The sequence below is a fragment of the Myodes glareolus genome, chromosome 1 (genome assembly GCF_982192425.1).
Source record: "Myodes glareolus chromosome 1, mMyoGla1.1, whole genome shotgun sequence".
NCBI lineage: Eukaryota > Metazoa > Chordata > Mammalia > Rodentia > Cricetidae > Myodes > Myodes glareolus.
The window spans coordinates 32,102,927-32,119,758 of record NC_142026.1 but is presented as its reverse complement, the minus strand read 5'-3'; the positions used below and the strand labels follow the sequence as shown (position 1 = coordinate 32,119,758).

Sequence of the window (16,832 nt, the reverse complement as noted above, 5' to 3'; positions counted from 1 at the left end):
CCTGTAATTCCCCTGCGACTGTTACCGGATGGGGGAAAGGTTCCAGTCACCTTTGCTCTCTCTCCTTCGGTAATGGTCTTAATGGTCAGTATGGGTCTGTGGTCCAGGTCTGTTTCCTGCATTGGCCCTCTGCAGCACCAATGCGAGGGTTCAGGACACGTCCCTAGGGGAACTGTAGGCTCTTTGTAAAATTTGCCAGTAAATCTCAGCTTCAACCAAGGCCAAAGAAAGAGGAACCAAGAAAGAAAGCCTCCCTGTGGGTCGCTAACAACTCTCCCCTTTCAGCAGAGCAGGCCTCTTCGCACTTAACGAGTGCTGGACGAAGGAGTGATTTCTGCGCCTACTCTGAAGGTGGGAAGACTAAGGTCTGCTGTCAGGAAGGTCCGTGCCCAAGACCCTTGGCAGAGAGAGAGCTGGGACCCTGGCCAGCTGGACCTCGAAGCCAGATGCAGCTCCCGATTCGAGCAGCTGTAGAACCTGCCCCGCCCCCGTTCCTAACCACGCCCTGCCTTGCAGTTGCCACGGAAACGGGACACGCGAGCATGCACTGCGCAGGCTTAGGCGTAGGCGTAGAGTCCCTGTTGCTAGGGCCACCTGGAGCCGCTCTAGTGGGAGAAGTGAGGTTCCAGAGTCCCACGCAGCAACCAGAGCGAGGGAACCCAGTTCGTGTCTGCGCCCCCGGGGGGGTGACGGCAGGGTAACCCACCTCTCCGAGCTTTTCCCTGCCCCAAGCGACAGGTTGTACTCTGTCCCTGTCCCTCCCTCCAGAGGGACAACTTCTGGGAATCTCTAGGGTTTCTCTGACCTCTTCAGTAGGCCAGCCTTCAGAGGGCAAGGAAGAGCTTCCTGGTGGGTGAAGGAAAGACAGAAAAAGGCCAGCCATGTCGAACCTGTAAGTGGTGGGTCACCTGTTAATCTCTGTGTGTTCTCCAAGGTGACTTCTTCTGCCTTTCCCCTCCACCTCACCTCCTCTCCACCGTCCTCCTCTCTCCTCCTTTTTTTTTTTTTATCTTTTATCAAGTTCAATATGTCTTAGGATTGATTATCCCTGTCTCGTTGGCAAAGGACACTAATCTGTTTCCCTCCTTCCTCAGAGGGAGGGTCTGCCTCCAGGCCTCCATCACATGCCCATGGCTGACGGAGGCAACTTTTCTATTAGTTGTGAATGGGTTGCTTGTGAGAACCCCAGACCATAAACTGCATTCCAGAAAGACCCAAGGCCATTGCTGAGTGTGTCTCTCTCACCTCCTTATAGCCTTGGCTCTGCAGTTACCCTATGTTGTGTGTGTGTGGTATGGCTAACTGGAGTAAGTTCCAGGCCCAGCCTTGGTCACCACCACCCTGCAAAGTGGTAGCTCTCAATATTGTTTCCATACTGAAGAAGAGAGTTCCCAGCACCATGCAGGGCAGTGGCTCACAGTGTACATTTGTGGGCAGCTGAAGACCACAGCTTCAGGTCCAGCTTCTCCATACTGTCTGCCAGGAAGCCTAAGCCTAGGCGTTCCCAGCTCATGGAAGGAAGGGATGAGGAGTGGGGTGTGTGGAAAGCAGGAAGGCAGATGGAGGCCGGTGGAGCTGGATGGAAGGCTGTTGAACATCAGGTGTAAGCCTCCTGGAGATGAAGTAGGAACTTGACAGTGTGGGCCCAGATGGTCCATATGAGACATGGAGCAAGAGCAGGTAAAAGGGAAGAAGAGCTAAGTTAGCTAAGGAACTAAAGCTTCCCCCAGTGGGAAAACAGTGTGCGGAAGGAGAGGTCAGGCTCCGCTCTGTGCTGCTGGGGTGAGTCTGTGGAGAGGCAAGAGTAGAAGCCAGATTCACAGCATAAGGTCCATGCTTGTAGCTGACAGTGAAGTGAGGGGTCAGAAAGATCATTCTGGAGACAGAGGAGAGAAGCCAGTGCAGTGAAGGCCCGAGAGTTTCAGTGGATAGGGGGCAGAGTGGTCACCCTGGCAGAGGGTGACCAGGTGGCCACTCTGGCAGAGGACAGGTTAGACAGAGGTGATAGATGTGAAATCACTTCATTTTGGTGTACCAAAGGAATGCCTGGCGGTGAAGGAACCAGGATAGTATAGGAGGCCAGGAGTGGGTGGGTGCCACCCTTGATAGTGAGGGCCAGTGGGAGCTCTTGTGCCAGTAGACAGCTCCAGGTACCGACTATGCAAGCCCAGACTGAGTGTAGGAAGGCAGAAAAAGAGTGCTCTTCTGAGGGAAGGGCATGTGGAAGGATCACACAGAAACATCAGGGGCAGTAATGTTAGCCCCCGAGGATTCAGGACTTGGAGTTGGGAGCTGGGAGCTGGAGAGTGGGGCTGGAAGCCGTGTGAACTGCCAGGAGGCCCCTAGAACAGCACACAGCCAGGACAGAAAGGTTCCACACAGAAGGGGACCCACATTAGAGAGCACCCCCCATACAAACTGCACCCCACAACACACACACACACACACACACACACACACACACACACAGAGAGAGACAGAGACAGAGAGAGAGCATGTGGGGAAAAACTAGGTGTCTCTAGAGCAGGAAGTGGGAACACACAGAAAGGGGTAACCATGAATTCAGTGCAAAGGAGGGAAGGTTTATTATTGTCTGTCAGTGGCAGGAGGTAATCCCCATTTACACCCTTAGACTTCCTGAGGAAGCTCAGCTCATGGTTGCTCCCCAGTCATCAGCGGCAGGAAGAAATCTGTCAAGCCATAGAATAGCTATGTGGTCTTTCTGGGCCGTTACCCACTGCCCTCCTGACTCCAGAGTCTTTCGCATTCTAGGTCATGCTCTCAACTCTGAAATCCATCATGGGCTTTTGAAACCACTAGGCAGTCTCAGGACTGAGATATATATAAGTTCTCCACACCATACCTGTGTGACCCAACCCCTTGGAGTCCCTTTAGGTACAGAGGTCCACACCTGAGGACTCTTGAGCACAGGAAGTGACATGGTACCTAGCTACCTTGAGAGGAAGGACAGCCTTATCACTACTGCACTCTTACCTTTGATCCCCGCCAGGCTACAATAAAAGAAGCAAACCCATGTCCACACAAAGAATTGTGTGACTGAAGCATCATCACCCTGCAGGGCAGAAATGTCCCACGGGTCCCTTGGCTGGTGTTGGAGAAGGGTGTGCCGACAGCATCACAGGTTGTTTGGTGTTAAAAATAAAAGAAGTCCTGGTGTGTGCTACAACGGGAGTGAACTCACTGCACGGTATGAGTGTAGGAACCCACTCACAGAGCTAGATGTAGGACAGACTCCCTTTACAGACAGCTCTAGACTTATGATGGCTCAACTTCCAATCTCTCTGCTTCAGGGAGCTATCAAAAGCCGTTGGATTTAAGTAGACACTGTACTAGGAGTTTTGGAGGTGGGCCTTCTCCTGTGTTAATGATTTATGTCTGGTTCTCTGGATGCTCGGCCTGGTCACTTCCTAATCAAGAGAGAAACTCCCACCTCTCTGTAGTGTGCCACGCTACTGAAATAGGTTTTCCTGTAGGATGTGTGCGACAGGGGCAGGCATATGTGGGACTGTCTGGATGAGACCAACCGAGGCAGACTCAGGATTCACGACCAAGAATTGGGAGGAGGCAGACTCAAGAGTAACCAACTAGACAGGATTCTCTTGGAGTGATGAGAACGTTCTAGAACTGGACAATGTGATGGTTGTACAACACCGTAAATACACTAAAGACAGTGTACCCGTTGTATATACATACAGCACAGCAAATACACTAAAGACCGTGTGGCGGTTGTACAGCACCGTAAATATACTAAAGACAGTGTGACCTGATGCTGTGGGGAGGTATGTGGGCTCATGCACACCGAGTCTATAAAGGAGCTCAGCACTCTGCAGGCTGGTGCAACTGAGGCACGTTAGTTAGGTCCCCGGCAGGTGTGGCTATAGATAGGGATCAAGGCCGGAAGTCTCTAGGGGACAGGCCTGTCAGCATGCGATGGCGCCATCTTTAGTGGTAAAGAAATCCGGCCAAGATGTGGTCTCACATGCTCACCTAGCGCCCCGTATCTCCCTTCAGCCAGCACCATGCCTCTAGGGCCGTTGAAAGGTACAGGCGGAAGAGAGAGGCTTCAGCCCAGAGGGAGAACCTCTGAGGCTCCAGTCACCAGGACTGTCCCTGAATCAGTGTTCCAGCTATGACCAGTCTGCCACAGCCTTGGATGTTCCCTGCTGCCCTAACCCTGGCTAAAGTGGGTACAGGAGGGCATGGACTCTGGCGGGCACAGACCCTACAAGAAAGCCTTGCTGGCTTTCCCCATCACAGCACCCACTCACCCTGCATTTCAGGTGATCCCCATGGTGGAAGACTGAGTCCATGGATACATGAGTGGGGTCAAGTTGCCCAGCTCTTAGGAGGCAGCTGTCTTACAGTACTTGCCCCAGAGATAAGCAATTTGAGGTGTAAGTTGCCATGGTGGCTTAAATAAGAATGGCCCCCATAGGTTTAGGTTCGTGTATTTTAATATTTGTTCCTGGTTGGTGGAACTATTGGGAAGGATGAGGAGGTGTGGCCTTGTTGGAGGAAGAGAGTCACAGGAGGCAGGATTTGAGGTTTCAAAAGCCCATGTCATTCCCAATTAGCTCATCTACTTCCTACTTGCTGATGAGATGTAAGTTCTTGGCTACTGCTCCAGCCCCATGCCTCCCTGCCCTGGGCCACACTCTCCACTGTGATGGTCATGGACTCTAACACTCTGGAACCATGAGTATAGTGACATTTTATTTATATTTTAATAAATTAAACTTGCCTGAAGATCAGAGGGTAAAACTAAGCCGCTAGAGGCCAGGCAGTGGTGTCACACACCTTCAATCCCAGGATCTGGGGGACAGAGGCAGACGGGTCTCTGTGAGTTCAAGGCCACCCTGGGCTACACAAGATCAGTGCAGAAATAGATCCAGGTGGTAGTGACTCACACCTTTAATCCCAGTACTAGGGAGTCACGCCTTTAATCCCAGCACTAAAGGGACTATAAGACAGGAGGAGACAGGGACTCAGGGTCTGTCCTGTCTGCAGTCTCCCAGCCTTGGTAGAGGTGAGACTTCTCTAGTGGTTTGGCTGTTTATTGCACACTCCAGGGAACAGGTGGCTAAGTGACTCCAGGTCCAGCAGAAAATGACACACGCAAACAGGTAGTTGGAGACCAGGCGCTAGGACACCTGGAAATGGTTTGGACTGGAGCCATAAGGACGTCAGAGACCTAAAGCTCTGGCTTCTCAGATTCAGGGGACAGGGCTGTCATCCTTTCCAGAGCCACCTCTGCCCAGACACCCGTGATGTCTGGCTGATCTCAGCCTGAGGTCTTTGGTGGGAAAGGCCAAAGTTTGAGAAGGGGAAATCTCTACCATCATTATTTCGGTCTGAACAAGCTTATTGGGCAAATCTCAAGCTAGAATCAACAGAGAAGACAGATGGGGGTGGTATGGTGCCCTGGTAGCTCCTTTGGTAAATGATATTCCCAACCTCCAGCTGCCCTCCACCCCAGGGAGGGCATGGAACAGTCTGCATTTCATACATTCATCCAGCAAACTTCTGGTTGTATAGACTCCATCCAGTAAGTAAGGCAAGAGGACCCGGCAGGCCCAGAGCCTGTCAGACCCTGGTTTCTCATATGCTGTCATGACTCTAAGGGCAACAACTGTTGTCTTTAGCTATGGTTCATCCACACTTTCTCACCTCTGTGTGAAGCAGTTTGGTGACTACCCTACCCTGCTCCTTGGTAGGCTATCTCTAGATTTTTGCTATTTTCTTAAATATTTTTTTTGTTTTATGTGTGTTAATGTTTGTCTTTATGTATATATGTTTACCATCTGCATGCAATGCCCGCTGCGAGCAGAAGTGGGCATCAGTTCTCCTGGAGCTGGAATTACAGAAGGCTGTGAGCTGTCAATCATATAGGTGCTGAAACTGAATCCAGATCCTTTACCAGAGCAACTAGTACTCTTAACCACTGAGCCACCGGCCTCAGACATCTGCTATTCTTGTCTTTTAAAATACTGGGGCTGGAGGCTGGAGCCGATAAAGTGTTGGCTTGCGAGTGGACCCTGAGTTTATTATAAAGGAGTGGGGAAGAGGCTGGATATGGTGATGCCCTCTTACACTTCCAGCACTAAGGAGGTAGAAAAGGGGGAATTCTGGGGACTCACTGGCCAGTCAGTCCAGACTGCTGGATGAATTCCCAGGCCAGTGTGACCCTGAGTCAAGAAATAAGGTTGTTGCCTCCTGAGAAATGACATGGTGGTTGGTCTTTGACCTCCACACTCCTGCACGCATGCACACATGCGCACACGTACACACACACACACACACACACACACACACACACACACACACACACCAAGATTCTAAAAGGCTAAGGATATATTTTGGTAGAAGAGTACTAAACATGCCCAAAGCCCTGAATTCTTTCCCCAGCACAGAAAAAAAATACTGCTACAATTAGACTTCTTACATAGTCATAAAATTTTATCCACAGAGCCTGCACACATCCAACTTTACAAGGCAATGTGGAATTACTTTCCAAAATGGTAGTTTCAGTGCAAACTCCATCATATATACATATATACATTTAAATCAGTTAAGTTCATTGGTCTGGTTATAGATTGCTCTATTATTTAAATTAGTGCAGTAACACTGGCTTCACAGACATACTGAAGAGCAATTATATTATTTATAATAAGTCTTTTAAAAACTATTTACTAATCATAGTAATACTTGTTTTAAAAAATGGGCTTGTCAAAACACCATAAGTTGTCCAGAGAACGTTGCAGCCACTTACCGTGTCCTGAGCTTGCTCCTGCCTGTGTTCTGTTTTATGACACCAGGTGGCCGATACGTGTGTCCAGTGGGGTAAAGTTTATATATGAGGTCTCTAAACTCCATGTGTTTCTCCAGCATGTACAATAAAATGTGGCACCAGACCCAAGAGGCCCTCAATACTCTGCTTGACAAGGAGTCTCAGAAGATGACCGAACCACAAAGAAACAAGGTCTTAGTCTTCCAGATGTTAGCCACCTTCTACATAAAGTATGTGCAGATCTTCAGGAACATGGAGAATGTCTACGACCAGATCGTCCATCCACAGAAACGCATGCTGATTCGCAAGGTCCTGGATGGAGTGATGGGTCGCATTCTGGAACTGAAGAACGAGATGGTAGAGTTGGAGTTGACAGAGTTCCATTATTTTGACGATATCTTACAGGACCTGAAGTTGGCGCCGGTAAGGTTTTGTTATTGTTTTCCTCTTTAGGTTTTTGTTGTAAATGAGATACTTAGGGTGATGTCCCATTGTCTGCAGACTCCTTAGGCATGCTTGCATGTGACGACGACCTTGTTGAATTAAAAGCGTGACCACTCTCTTCACTTAAACCTCACCAGCATGAGGAAGGCTTTGGTTGCTTCCTTGTCCGGGTGGGCTAATCTTGGCACAGCTCAGGGGTCTGACATTGAAGTCCTGTTATCACAGAGATGCCACAATGTCACGATGGTTGAAGTGGAGTTAGTTGACTGACCTTCTCACAGATACCCCATAACCCAAAGGCTCCCATTTTCTCTGGGCCATGCCACCCACTCTCTGGTCCACAATGTTCTTCTGCCTGTGTTACCCCATCGTCACTTGGATAATAGTCCTGAATGGCCTGGACCTGTGCCCAGCTGAATGAATGTCTTCCTTTGCTTTGGGTCAGTACTGACCCTGTACGTTTATTTCTATGGCCTTTGTTCTTTAGGTTCTGTAGGAGGAGGTAACCCTCTTTATCACCCAGAGGGTCTCCCTCTGCCACCTGGTGACCTGGGCACCTCCTGTGGTGACTCAGTCCCTGCCACTGAACCTTTCCCTATCTGCTGACAGACATTTGCCTGAAGTTTCTCTAATATCCTGCGTGGATGGACTTGCGGGGCCACTACGCATCTCATTTCTTCCAGTGTAGGCCCTGTGAGCTCACCCCTCATTTTCAAAGGGGGATTCCCTCGGGTAAAGTTAAGAAGACAAAACGTCTTTACCACAGGGCTTAATGTTTCTTCACTTTGAAAATATTTTGACTTTTGGAAAGGCCATTCCTTTTTCTGGGGAAAATTCTTCTAATATTGTTATCTGATGATGTCAGAATAGACTAAAAAGAGCAATTGGAATGAGTCAAGGCATTCCAGAATTTGCATGTGCCTTCCTGCATTTCTAAGACCAAAAGTCAACCGCCAGATCCAGTCAGGTGTGCTTGACACCCCCCACCCCCCTGTGAAAAGAGGAAGAACAGCCTGGGCCAAATGCGTATCACTTTTTATTGAGTTACAGTCTCAAATTTAATTAGTAAGGTGACATTCAGTGTCTAAATCTAATTTCAAGGCTGTTAAACAGTTACAGTCTAAAGAGGTTTGGGGACCTCCAGCTTTCCTGCTATTTACACTATCCCAGCCTTCAGCTGGTCACCGTCCTTACAACTAGGAAATGCTGCTGCTGGGAGAAGCCAGCTGTGCCCAGGGAGGAAAGGGGTGATGAGAACAGACATCTCCCGGAAGTCTGGGTTATAGGGTGACATCAACAATGTTCTCCTCCAGCCTTGAAACCGATGGACAAGCCGTGTGATGTCTTTGACATGCAGGGGCCGGAACACTGGACCAGCAGCAGCGTTTGGGTTCCGTGAACAGTGTCCTGGCAAAGAAGCAAGCCTTAGGAATATTCCAGCAATTGGGATGGGCCATTCCAGCCAGCATCCTCTTGGTCACTGTGGCCATTCTCTCACGAAGTCCACGCTCCTTGCTGTTTTTCTGGCCAGCCCCCAACTGTTTGTATGGTAGGGCTTAAGTCCTCACCACAGAGACTGGGACATCAAGGAAACTGTATCAGGCAGACCCTCCCTGAGAGAATCTGAAGCCAGAAAGTGATGGTATCTGCCTCTGGTCTGAACTGGTCTCACAGCTGGCAGCTGGCAGTTGTGAAGAATGGTGCAAGAGGAGCTACTAGAGTCAGAGAGAAAGCTGGGGAGGAACAGCAGAACACCTTTATCCCCACCCTTGCCTTGGCCCTGTGACTTCCCCAAAATGTTTCTGTTATGCCCAGATCTCAGAGTCCCCCAAAAATCAACAAGGACCCCGAGTCCTGTATCTAAAAGTAAAGAGCCTTTATTCTTATTCAAGTTTGAATTCAGACTCTCCGTGTGTCCAGTGCATTAGCACAAACAGAGATCCCTGAGCTCAGTGGGGTGGGGTTTTTATAGTAGAGGTTGGTCTGAGGGATTTCTAAGGTTCAGGATCCCTGATTGACTGACATTTATCTAGGGATGCCCTGGTGAAAAGGGGATGGGTATGGGCTGGACTAAGGGACTCCAGGTGATCCTATCTACAATGGTTGGAACCTTAGGTATTTTCTTTAAATGCTGATTTGTCCATTTCTGGGTGGTGCCTGGGTAGTCCCAGTTTGTGGTCTTTTCTGGAGTCAGGTATTGCCTTAGGGTAAACTGAGACTCGGGCCTACTTTCTGGTTGGTCTCTATAGAGCCTTTTTTGGTAAGTGTGTACCAAGCTGCCCTAGGGCCTACATGTCCATAAGTGACTACTGGGATTTGAACTCAGTTCTCCATGCTGTGCAGCAAGCAATCTGACCCACTGAACCTTCTCTCGACCCGACCCCCAAGCAATTCTCGGTGATTCACTAATCCTACCATAATTCTAGGTGGATTGGAGTCCTGGGATCCTAACGAAATGGTCTTGCGTTTATTCTCTCTTCTTCAGCAACAGTTGGATGTCCCCATACCCAGGTATTTTTTGAAGGAGAGGTTGGAAGTCATAAAAGGAAGAGAGAAGACCCTCGCTCGGATCTTAAATGAATGTGGATTGGACCTTCCCAAAGTGGTTTGTATCATTTTAACAAATGTCGTTCGTTGTCTGTAAAACCTCCTCCTTCACACCCCCAACATTCTGGGAAACATTTCCCTTATTCTCAAGTAGAGAAAAGTGCTTCCCCTCTCTGTTTGCTTTATGAGGTCTATAAGAGATTATGTAACTTTGGGGGTGATTGTTAGGGATTTGTTATGCTTGCTTTATGTGAAATAAAAATCAAATGATAATGCTTTGTGCCATACATTGGGAGCCATAAGAATGAGCCCGTTACCAGCTGGCCTTTTCCTCTCTAATTCACCAGGTAAAGTCAGAACATAAACCCACCAAGTTCAGAATTCACAAACTCAAAGCTTACTGTGTGTTCTCAGTTGCTCTCTAGCCTTTTATGAGTTCTGAGTGACATTTGGATCACCTAGAAGGAATGTCACTGGGAAAAGAAAGGCCTGGAGAAGGTCTCAGGGGATAAAGGGTTTTGTACACAGGCATGAGGACCTGTGTTCAAACCCCCAGACCCCTTGTAAAGCTGGATGTGGCAGCAAATGTGCCTCTGCCCCTGCAGGGACACTCTATCCCATGATGCTCCTCATTCTTGTACAGCTCCCTCCCCTGCTTTCAGGACAACAGTGGCCTCACCTTGATCCCATTCAGGTCTCCGTGAGCTTCTAAAGACTCCCAAAAACCTTGCTTATGTTTGTCTGCCCCCCTAAAAATGGCACACTCCAAGCACCTAGCCCTGTTGTTACATACCCCACCTGAGACCCCACAGTCTGCATCTAACTCACATTCTTTTGTTTACGTGTGTGTGTGTGTTATTCACATGCATACAAGTATGTGTGTGTGCACTTGTATGTTGAGTGTATTTCTCAATCAGTCTCCACATTATTTTCTAATACAAGCTCTCTCCCCCGACCTGGAGCTCACTGATTCATAGTCTAGTTGAGCGCGCTGTGCCAGATATCCACTTGCCTACACCCCACATACACCCCCAGCACTGGGGTTCCTGACACACACTGTCACACCCAGTCTTTTAGCTGAGTGCTAGAAATTCAAACTCAGTTCCTCAGCCTTGAGAGTGACTGAGTCCCAGGTCCTGCGTTTTCACATACAGGTGCAAACAGTCCTGAATGGTTTAGCATCCTCACCGCTGGTCAGTCTACAGAGGGCTTCAGTCTTTTACTTGACAGACGCATAAGTCCTCTTCTCAGAAGCACGGTTTCCATCGCGTTTTCTCCCATTAAGCAAATGATTGAATTTGCAACATCAATCAGTATGTCTGATGTACATTTCTGGTCATTTCAGGTCTAATTTGCTATGGAACTAAACTTTTGGAGTGCCACGTAGCTTTCTGTTTGGAAGGATCGTGGTCTGGTCTTTGGGGGCAACCCTAGGTTATTAACTTATCACGCCTGGGAAGAGGGAACCTCAACAGAGAAATTGCTTCCATCAGATTGGCCTGTGGATATGTCTATGAGGATTTTTTTTTCTTTTTACAAAGGATATTTGGTTGGGCTTGTTTTTTGAGAATCTTGTATGTGAGTCCCATGTTTACATCGCTTCCCACGAGCTCTTCCTGTGACTCTGCCTCCTTCCAAATTTATGGTCTCGACTTTAGTTACTGTTGTTATGTATATATACATTATATATATTATATTTAATTGTATACAGATATATAATGTGTATATAATATAAATAATTGTATATTTATAATTCATTATAAAGTAATTACAATTGTTGTATGTATATGCATAGACATTATATATTATATGTAATTATATATAGTTATATAATATATTTATAATTTATTATAAAGTAATGTGTGTATGTATATATAGTATATATATATATATATACTATATATATAATCTACAACCTACTAAGTCCATTTAACATTGTTCATGTGTACATGTGTCCTGAGATGACCACTTGAGATTGGGCATCCTATTTGGGAACTTGTCCCTGGAAGAAACCAATTCTTCCTCCCTTGGTAGTGTGGGGGCATTTCTTTGCTTGCTATCTGTAGGAGATCTCCGCCCATGGTGGGTGGTACCATCCCTCAGCAGATGGGCTTAGGCTTTACAGAGAGGTAGCTAAACGGGAGCCTGGAAGCAGGCCAGTATGGCGTGCCTCTGTGCCTCTGTGCCTCTGTGCCTCTGTGGTGTTTGCTTCATACTCCTGACCTGAACGCCTGCCCTGGCTTCCCCTGGTGATGAACGGAAACTTAGAGAGTGAAAATGAGCCCTGTCCTCTCCAAGCTGCTTTGGTCATGGCGTTTGTCACAGCAACAAAAAGGCAAGCTAGAACACAGTCCCTAAGTCAGAATCACAGCTTACTGCTGCTGTAGCATAGTATACAGTTGGCAGCAAGCACCTTTACTTACTAAGCCATCTTGCTGGTTCAGTTCAACATCTATAAATGTTGATTTGCCTAATTTTTTTTTATTTTTGCAGAAATATGCTGTAAAGAGCCTAGCATTTGAAGAGGCTATTAAATTGATCCAGATCGCGGAGCGAGCAAGGCAGGGCCGCCTCAGGGCGATGTTCATGAGGCAGATCTTCCTCCAGGAGTGCAGAGCCAGGGAGATGAAGCTGCTGGGCCACAGACTAACTGACACCAGCCTGGCGGCTCTGCAGATTCAGAAAGTATGAACGTGGGGGCGCTTCTGCATTGGGGGTGGGAGGGGCAGAAAACACGGTTCAGCCTTGCGGCTGAGCTCTGAAATTCAAAACCCAAAGCTCTACCTATAAGAAAGCTGTGTTGAGTTAGTAAACCCCACAAAGATTTATTGGCTTGCCCTAGAGAACCATCGTCTTGTTTTTATTTTGTTTGTTGTGAACTAGGAAGTTTAAGATGCAGAACACTGTGTCCAAAGACGTCCAAAAGGGCCCCCGATGATTGTTGGAAAGAATGTTGCTAGGATCTTTGCAAGGATGTAAACCCACAATGAGGTTTTTTAAAAGCTGCATCCGTGCTGAGACAATTGCAGAAAGGAGACGCCAGGAGCCACTCCTGGGGCCTTGAGGACAAACTCAGCACTTAGCACATTCCAGCCACCACCACTAAAGGGCCAGAGCCTAGGTCTTCCTGCTAGTGCGGCCCTAGGGGCCGATTTTTCTCTTTATACAGTGTTACTAGTAGTGTATCCTTTTACCTAATGGAGGGCAGGGTTGCTTGTGGAAAGAGGAAAACTACAGCCATGTGGCACAAATCAGAATTAAATTAAAAAGAAAATAAGTTTAGAGACAAGGGACATATTGCGGAGCCTGAGGGGCAGGACAGTGTCCCCAGCTGTGCCCGAGTTGTCATGGGCGAGGGCGGTGGGAAAGGCAGACAGTTTCCTTTCTTTGCACCTCTCTGGCCTCTGCACCCTAAGCTAAGCTTTGGTTTTACAGCTTTGGGGAGCGCCTGAGCTGTTACCTTCCATGTTACTTTGGAAGGTTTTAATTGTAAAATTGAAGTATTATCGTTAGGTACTGCCTCGTTCTTCTGACTTCTAGAAGCATCCCTTGAAGACTCCCAAGTAAGATTCAAGAGAAGCTATGAGTCATATCTGTAATTATCCTTCTTTAAAACTGTTGTCTGTGGGGGTGCAGAGATGGCTCTGTGACTAAGAGCACCAGCTGCTCTTCCAGAAGACCTGGGTTCAATTCCCAGCCCCTGCATGGTGGCTCACAACCATCTATAACTTCAGTTCCAGGGGGTCTGGTGCGCTCCTTTGACCTCTGTGGTTGTTGGTACCTGTATATTTCACACACAGGTGAAACACTCATACACATCACATAAAATAAACATGTAAGGAAACTGTTACCTCGTCCAGCCTTTGATATGAGGGTTTGTGTCTAGTCCTATTGTAACTTGTTGTGGGATGACACTCTTTTCTGAAGGGAAACAGAGGAGCAATGGACCTGGGGGAGCTGGAAGGTGCAGGGGGAGGGGCAGGGACTGGAGGGAAGGGTGCAGTTGGGATGCATTATCTGAGAGAATAAATGAAAAGAAAAAAGGGGAAGGGAGGGAGGCAGGGAAGGAGGAAGGAGAAAAGAAAGCTGTTGCCTGTTATCCCAACATTTGAAAAATAATCCAATGACACCCACAAGTGCAGGCTGGAGTTGGCTGTCACACTACGGGGACCGGGCAGTTTCTATAGGAGAATGTCTGCTGCGAGTAACCATGCATTTGTTCACAGGTTTGGCGAGGTTTCCATCAAAGCAAGAAGACAGTGAAGGAGAGGGAAGAGGAGATGGTATTCCTGGGGATGGTAAGTTCACTGCTTGAAGAGTAGATTCCGTAGTATGTGCATCTTCCTGGTGTCTGAGGAAAGAGGGGAGAGAAGAGTCAGTGACTTCCGGCAGGAGACCCAAGAGGATGGGGAGTGTCCCTCACATGTCCCTGCAAGGATGCAGAAGACTCCAGATGGCAAACAGGCATTGAACCCTTGGTTTCCTGAGTGTCCTGCTGGTGAGACTGGAATTGCTTTGGTCCAGCTGGTATTGGAGGGTCCGTTTCCACAGTGATGAGGAAGTCATGGGTGCATTGCCATAAAGCTGTGTCATCACAAAACAGGCTTAGGCAACCACCTGTGTTATGGCATGGATCCCTGGGTCAGGAGTCTGGCATAGCTCAGTTCTCTGCCTGGGGTGGCTAACTGTTGGACAAGCTAGGCCTGTCTCATCTAGAGCGCAGGTGAGGAAGGATCTGCCTCCCACGTCACGTGGCTGCTGGCAGCATCCAACTCCTTGTGGACAGTCAGAGCAGGAACATCAGCTCCTTGCCAGCTCTCAGCTGGAGATAGCCCAGCACCTGATCTCATGGACCTGGAGTCTCCCACGTGGCAGCTTGCTGCCCCAGAGACAGCAGAGAAAGAGGGTACGCTCATGGTACACAGATCTTCACCATTGTCCTATGTTAGTTAAAAGCGAGTGACAGGTTCCCTCAGAAGTGTTGTGACAGGCTTTAGGGACCAGCATGCCTTTAGAGTCTGGTGTAAGGGGTCCTCAGTGCCTTTTATGCATGGAGTATGGGCTTCGTCTCATGTGTCCTGCGCCAAGCCCATGCCTCGCAGGGCAGAGCCTGTGGCTCCCAGGGCAGAGCCCATGCCTCCCAGGGGAGAGCCCACGCCTTCCAGGTGAAACACATTCTCTCCCCCCACATGCCCCAGGTCCTGCTAAATTACTGGGTATTGTTTCCTGTCAACACTCAGGAGATCTCTTGCGTCCTTTACACATGACCTTCCTTCAGAGCCCAGGAAATCAGCTCTGTAACACTCGCTTCACCAGAGATGTGATCGTTCCTGATGGGGCCTCGTTTGTTGACAGGCTCAGTTTCCATTAAAGGAAGTTTTAGCTAAAAATACCAGGACCCCAGCAAGTCTTGCAGAAACAGCTTCAGGTGCATCACATGGAGGCAGCCGAATTGCTGGGGGCTCCACTGGTCCCCTCAGATAAAAACACACCTACAGCAGTGCCGACAGGACAAGGACTTACCGCCTGGAGAGCTCTGGTGAGGCTAAGCAAGAAAAGAAGAGATAGGAATATAAATATACCATAAATAACCACAGACTTTAACAGGCTGGGAAAAAAACTATTAGATTGTGTCTTGAACCTCTGCGGTCATAAATTAGAAGACACTGAAGAGAGAAGATCATCTCGGGAAATATAAATATCAAAACTCACGGAAGCCGCAAGAAACCTCAATGAAGCCAGTCACAGTAGCAGAGATTCTCCAGCCTCTGGGTTATTCGGGGCCTGGGAGAATTAGGCAGACACCAAGGGCAGAGGTGTTTGCCCAGGGCTTCAGCAAGGTCATTCAGGAAACCATTGGATGGAGCTGAGCTCAGTCAGCGCAGTGGAGGTGGCTCGGGTGCTACTGTGTACCACATAATGATGACCTCATGTGTGGCTGAGCACCAATGCCCATTACATTGAGTTGGCCTGGTTGGACCTTGGGGCTTGGAGCTCTTGCCCTTGAAGGTTGAGAGGTGCATCTCATCCTGCTCCATTCCTCAACCCAAGCGTTCAGCTACCATCAGACTCTGGAGAGGGCCCTGCAAGACCATCACAAAACAAAGCCAATATAATACAGTTGATTTTCACTTGGGAGACAGAGTGAATTGCCAACAAGAAGTGGCCTTCGTCTTATGCCATTTCTGTCGTAGTTGGGGCAGTGCAGACAACAGTGAAGTGCGAACATAACACTGCCCCCACCACAGAAGCAAAGCGCCTGCTCAGGACCTTCCCTGCTGCCACCTCCCTGTCACCTCCCCGCTCCACTGGCCTGCTGTAGGCAGGTAAGGGGCTGCTGTTATTGGGTGTTCTTATACAGAGGAACTGGGACTACTTTACATGCTTTTGAATTATTGTTGGAAAGTCAATCATAAACAGCTTATGTCCCCTCTCCCAAATGACATGTGGTAAAAAGGACGATAAACATTGGATCAGAATAGAGAAAGAAAAAGATAGAAGAAGAAATAAATCTCAGCTGTGGACTTCAGGTCAAGAACAACACAGAACATTGAATAAGCCATCTGAAATGTCACCTGCTCACAACAGGCCCTCCCATAGCAATCATCAATGAAGACAGTCCCTCAGAGACGTGCCCACGGGCCAGTCTGACCTGGGCAGTTCCTCTGTTGAGACTGCCTGTGATCCCAGTGTGCAGGAGCAGAGAGGCTAGATCCCTGGAGGAAGTCAGCTAGCTAAACTAGTCCAATCTGGTTCAAGTGAGAGACCCAGCCTTCTTGTATAAATAAGGTAAAGGGTAATCAAGGCATGTACCTGAATGCACAGGTGTGCCTACACACATACAAATGCCCACATAAACACACACACACACACACACACACACACACAGAGAGAGAGAGAGAGAGAGAGAGAGAGAGGTATACATACAAAAAATATCCTAGTTATATTGGTTGTTTTTACTTTAAAAATCAAAATTAGCAATCTAGGATTTGTGTGCTTAAGCGCTGTATGGAATTTCACAATGGTCAAACTT

The 16,832-nt window shown here is 48.2% G+C and overlaps 1 protein-coding gene across 1 annotated transcript in view; it reads left to right on the top strand.

Annotated features, from left to right (window-relative positions):
- The first annotated feature begins 579 nt into the window (after nucleotides 1-579).
- The window catches only part of Drc11 (dynein regulatory complex subunit 11), a 116,014-nt gene continuing 99,761 nt past the window's right edge, over nucleotides 580-16,832 (top strand). The window contains exons 1-5 of the mRNA XM_048441795.3: nucleotides 580-892; nucleotides 6,907-7,231; nucleotides 9,738-9,857; nucleotides 12,293-12,484; nucleotides 14,026-14,097. Coding sequence (XP_048297752.1) covers nucleotides 882-892; nucleotides 6,907-7,231; nucleotides 9,738-9,857; nucleotides 12,293-12,484; nucleotides 14,026-14,097 — 720 coding nt within the window. The 5' untranslated portion in view covers nucleotides 580-881. The remainder of the gene's footprint in view (nucleotides 893-6,906; nucleotides 7,232-9,737; nucleotides 9,858-12,292; nucleotides 12,485-14,025; nucleotides 14,098-16,832) is intronic.